The sequence below is a fragment of the Gavialis gangeticus genome, unplaced genomic scaffold (genome assembly GCF_001723915.1).
Source record: "Gavialis gangeticus isolate Ggan-Ray unplaced genomic scaffold, GavGan_comp1, whole genome shotgun sequence".
Lineage (NCBI taxonomy): Eukaryota > Metazoa > Chordata > Crocodylia > Gavialidae > Gavialis > Gavialis gangeticus.
Genome location: NW_017728992.1, coordinates 168148609 through 168153648, shown reverse-complemented (window position 1 = coordinate 168153648; position 5040 = coordinate 168148609). Strand labels below are relative to the sequence as shown.

Below are 5040 nucleotides of genomic sequence, written 5' to 3'. Positions count from 1 at the left end.
GGGCTGCAGCAGCAGTGATCCTGTTGCTCAAAGCCTAGCCAGAAGATGGAGTGTGGCTCTAGCCAGCCAGGCTCCACTTTTGAGTGGCATGCACTGTTCCCACGCGCACCGCTCCACTTTTTTTTGTGTGTAGGTTTTATGACTCTTGGATATCAAGGGATCAAAAAATAATCCCACACTGCTCCGTTGCAGCACAGAGAACAGTTGAATGTGCGGTATGTGGCGCCACAGACATGTCAGCAGCACCACCACAGCTGTGCTCATCTGGATGCAGCCCTTATGTCCAAAAGGGCTATATGTACAAAGAGAATGGCCACCGTCTATACCAGGTCTGTCTCTGCATTTCCTCTTTTGATTGTTGTGCTGTTATCATTTTTGTAATAAATCTTAGCACTTTTCCATGTTTTGTGGCAGACTTACCTTCATGTAGGTAATCATAGAGGGAATGGCTGATTTAAAAAAAAAAAATAAAAAAAATGACCGGTGAGCCTTTTGGGCTTTCTGGGTTTACCTGACTTTCACCTCCCTCCCCCACCTCCCTCCCAACCTGGATTCAGTGGCTGAAACCTTATTGTACATACCTTTTTCTGAGGCATAGGAATCCACGCAGGACATTCTTGAAGTTGTTTTTGGAATGAAAACCAGAGTGGTATGTTTATCTTGTTGAGAGGAAGTTCTGCTTTTTTCTGATGAAACTTCCTTTTTAGGGAACATCTGCTCTCTTTTGCCCTCCTCCACTGGCACAAAAGTGCGTGCATGTGATTCACTTGCTCCCAAATTAACATGCAGGAAACCTATGGCTGGTTACTCACTCTGTCTCTTTAGGGACAACTACTAAAATTTACCCTGAAAAGTCAAAAGCATTGTATTTATCTAGTTCTCTTTGAAGGTCATCCTTGTGTTATTCTTAAAATGAGAGATCAGTTTACATACAGATGTTCTTCAGCTCAGATCAGTAGCTTGACCTAGTCTTCACTCTCTCTCTCATACACACACACATTTTAATGCCTTCAGAGCTTTCACAAGAGGTGAAGTGCACTATGCCTTCATTCAAATATGGAAGGCTGGTGCAAGGCCCAGCACATTACTTATGTTCTACATAAAGGGCTTAGGTGATACAATAGGGCATCACTATGGTTAATTTTAAATGGTTACTTGTAATCTTCTTTGCTGTATTATTCCATAGGCAGGCCCCCGATGGAGAATGCCTTTTCTCTGTGCTGCTTATTTCATCCTGGTTTCTGCCACTGGGTGGAAAGCAGTCTTGATGGGAAATAAATAGATCTGAGGTAGCTATTTAGGTGTCTGTATCGGAAACAGAAAGCCTTAGTCAGACTGGGATCTGGCACCAGCACTGACTTAGCAACTAACGATGCTGAGCATGGACTTTTTCTCTTCAAGGACACAGGATGCTGTATTCTGTACCAGCTAAGTTTCTTGGCTAGATACAGACTTTACACCTATCTTGCTTTAAGGAGGCAGAAAAAGCTCTAAGTTAACCCTCAGTGGATGAGGTATTAGACTAAAGTGATTTCTGTTACAGCGCTTTTTCGAACATCTGTGCCAGATCCCATCGAGGCTTAACATAGAGTGTGACTGAGCCCATCCCAGGAGGCGTTGCACAGGGCTGGATTTTAGCTTCAGGCAGAACTCCTGTACTCTGCCCAAGCACTGGGTTGGCCCTGCCCCTTTGGCTGTCACTGACCCAGTCAGTGACAGCCTCTTATTCCAGCTCAGGGGTCTCTCCCGCCCCCCAACTGCTGCTGACAGCTGGCGGGGGTGGGGGGGTGCTGGGAAGAGGGGCCACTCCAGCAGTCTCCTTGGAGGTTACAGAAGCATACCCAGCAGTCAATGCGGGTAGGCTCTGAGCCCCTCCACTGTCTTTTTGGTTAGCTCATGCTTTAACCTGTAGCACTTTTAAGTAAAGTGCTATAGAGTGCTTCTGCCAGGGGCTCTATGAACATCTGTTGCTTTTGCTACCTTCACATTCAGTATGGATATTAGCAAGTTACAGCACACCAGGCTGGAAATGACAAATGCCTGGCTAATTATCAAGAAGAATAGGTGTTGTCTCTTGGGAAACTGGGGGTGAAGAGAAGGTATTTTCTAGCCACTTGCTACCTAGGTATTTGGGTTTGAAAGACTGTAAAGGTTGATAAATAAAGGGCTGAAAACAAAACAGACTGAAAAGAAACAGAACAACCGCTTGCTTCAGTTTATTAAATAAAAAGGCCCCAAAATCCGATTTTTTGTAGGTGGGTTTAACCCAGCAAGTGGAAGTCATTCTGCTTCCTTGTACTCAGTCTGCATTTAACTCAAAACGTAAGTAAAATTCAGCTGTTCAAGCTGTATTAACAAATCTAGTATACCGACTATATTGTTTCTGCCTTCTTCAAATAAAGTAACAAGTTAAATGCCCTATTGTGTGCTGTTTATTTCTATAAGCAATAAAAATCACAGCTGATCATTTTAAAGTGCTACATGCTTCTATACTTTTTTGTAAAGTGATTTTTTTATTCTTACTGGGTAGGTCTACATGTCGCCATACTTTAGGACTTCTTTTTGGATGTCCTAAAGCACAATGCAGTAACTGCCCGTACTTAGCTGTATGCCGTGCATGGTTAGATTTTGCTGCTACGTTACAGTAGCAGCATACTAAAACCATGGAGTGCACCGCTACAGCAGTGTAGCTGCTGGCCATGTGTAGACCCATGTGATTGCTACGTCTCTGTACCACGTCACTATGTCACCGTAGGGCAACGTGTAGTCGCACCCACTGTGTAAATATTTAAAACAATTTAAATTAAATTTAGCTTGCTTTAGGTTCCCAGATAATGTCTCATTTCGGATAAAAGCCATTCAGAGATTTTAATCTTCAGCACAGGATCAAAAGCAATAGCTCAGGCTTCTTGAAAACAAGATGGCTACAGCAATTTCAAACATGAATATGTTTAAACAAAAGCAGCGGTAGACATTTGTGCCTCCCTAAAAATCTGATAAGCTGGACCCCAGGAGAAAAGGTACTATGCCCTTTCTCAAAAATAAGTGGAAAACCTAGAGTAGGAGCAACGGTTTAGAGCGTGCAGAGGAGCAGCTGGCCTGAAAGGAAATGAAGCTGTGTGACTCGCTAAATTGCCTATGCTTCTGTTAGAGAGAATGCAGCATGTACCCGGACATCTCTCTTGCACCCCTCCTTCTTTTCAACCCCCCAACTGACTTTTGCAGGGACAGTGGAAAAACTGCTCTTTTCTTACTTGAAGGATTCTGACTTGGGCAGTGTAATGAAGATACAAAGTGTTTGGCTTCACATGGTTAAGAGGAGCTTGGTGAATTGTAAGAAATTCAAGCTTACAAGCAATTAACCATGGCTAAGTTAGTTCTCCCAACACTCAAAAAACTGTTTGTTTAAAAAAAAAAAGTGGGGTACAAGGCAGGGGCCTTGCTTTTCAACCTTTTTTGGCGATTAAATACCAAGCTCTGCACCAGCATGTCATGTGTAAGTCAAGGATACACACATGTTCTTAACGTTGTCCTGCAACTAACTGGTTAGGGTTGCACCTGCATCCTCCCCACTAGGGAATCTGGCCTGAGGGTCTACCATGCAGTGGATTAAATTCATGCTGATTTTCCATCTTTCCACCTCCCTCCCCACATAACATGACATCAAACTTCCAGAATAGAGTGCGGTATCACAGGGCAGTTCTCTTTAAGTGCCAGACAAAGGGAACAGATTTCACCTGCACGCATGTCTGTATCTGGAACTCCTCTACCGTAGAACTGGTCAGGTTCCATTCCTTGCTCTAAGGGCTTTTCTGTTGCTCCATTATAGGCACTACATTTAATTTTAAGATTAAAATAGTGAGCTATATAACCAAATCTAGGTCTCAAAGTCAATATAAACATATGTAGCCAAGCAAATGTGTCACCATACCAGTACACAGATGTGTACATATATATCCTTTTACGTATTGAAATACTAATTTTGTGGCTATAAATGTATACATTGCTCAACTAATTACCAAGGGCTGCATACCCCAATACATTTTAAGAGGTGTAACTCAGACCTCTAAATTTGAAAATTTAACCTAACACATATGAGAGTACATAAGATGCCCCTTTATTTACTGTGTTTTACTGAATTCATAATGAGAACGATAGAAACCCTGGAACAGTAATTTCTATTCTGGGCATGAACAGAGAACCTGATCTCAAAATCAAGACTGAAAGTCTTCAAAGCAATTGAATGTGGCTCTGATACTAAACTAAAAGGTCAGTAAGATCATAGGAATAGTAAACATTTTCCTGGTCCTAAGTACTACATTCTACAACCGTTCTTCATGGTATTCAAAGTCCACTGGGAATCTAAACTTGCAAAGGTTCCCAAATGCTTTTTTCTGAAAAGGTAGTATTCACAAAAGTATCTATTAAACACAGTAGCTTTAATCTGTCACCAGAATTTTTTTGTTATTGTTTCTAAAAGGAAATATTTCACTTTCTACAAACTACAGCAGTGGAAGATGAATATAATAGCTCAAAGACTAAAGAGGCATTCAAAAGTGACCTTGGGAAGTGACTGAGCCAGCTGGAAGTATTACTGAGATTGGAGAGAATGTGTGCAAAGTCCTCAAATCTGCCCTTTCCTAGGCAATATTGTCTTAATGAATGACCCACTTAGTACATAGTGGTTGGCTTGATAAAAAGATCCTAGACAGAAAAAAAAATCTTTCATTTTGATTCCACTCTTGGGAGCAGCATCTGCCAGAGTATTCTTCTCCCTTGTGATACGAGCAGCTGATAAAATACAAACCTCATTATTGTGAATAATGAGAAGACATTTTCTCTGCATTTAGTGTAAGTATGCCACAATTACTGGGTTATCTAAAAGCACACAGGTCTGAGAAACACTCTAGGATGCACTGGTAGGGATGAAAACTCAGATTTTGCATATGAACTGGAAATCATAGGTTCAGAAAAAGACTCTTTTTATGTGACATACCATTTCGGGCACTGCAGGCTGCATAAAGTTGTCCCTAAAGGGAC

At 41.7% G+C, this 5040-nt stretch overlaps 1 protein-coding gene across 4 annotated transcripts in view; it reads right to left on the bottom strand.

Moving 5' to 3' along the window:
* Window positions 1–5040, bottom strand: part of OXR1 (oxidation resistance 1) — a 608937-nt gene that overhangs the window by 241729 nt on the left and 362168 nt on the right. Inside the window, exon 1 of one of the 4 annotated variants that reach the window (XM_019528060.1) lies at window positions 582–1004. The exons of the other annotated variants lie outside the window; for them this stretch is intronic. Within the exon in view, the coding sequence (XP_019383605.1) occupies window positions 582–714 (133 nt within the window). The 5' untranslated portion in view covers window positions 715–1004. Of the gene's footprint in view, window positions 1–581; window positions 1005–5040 lie in introns of those variants that run through there. 4 annotated transcript variants of the gene reach the window in all.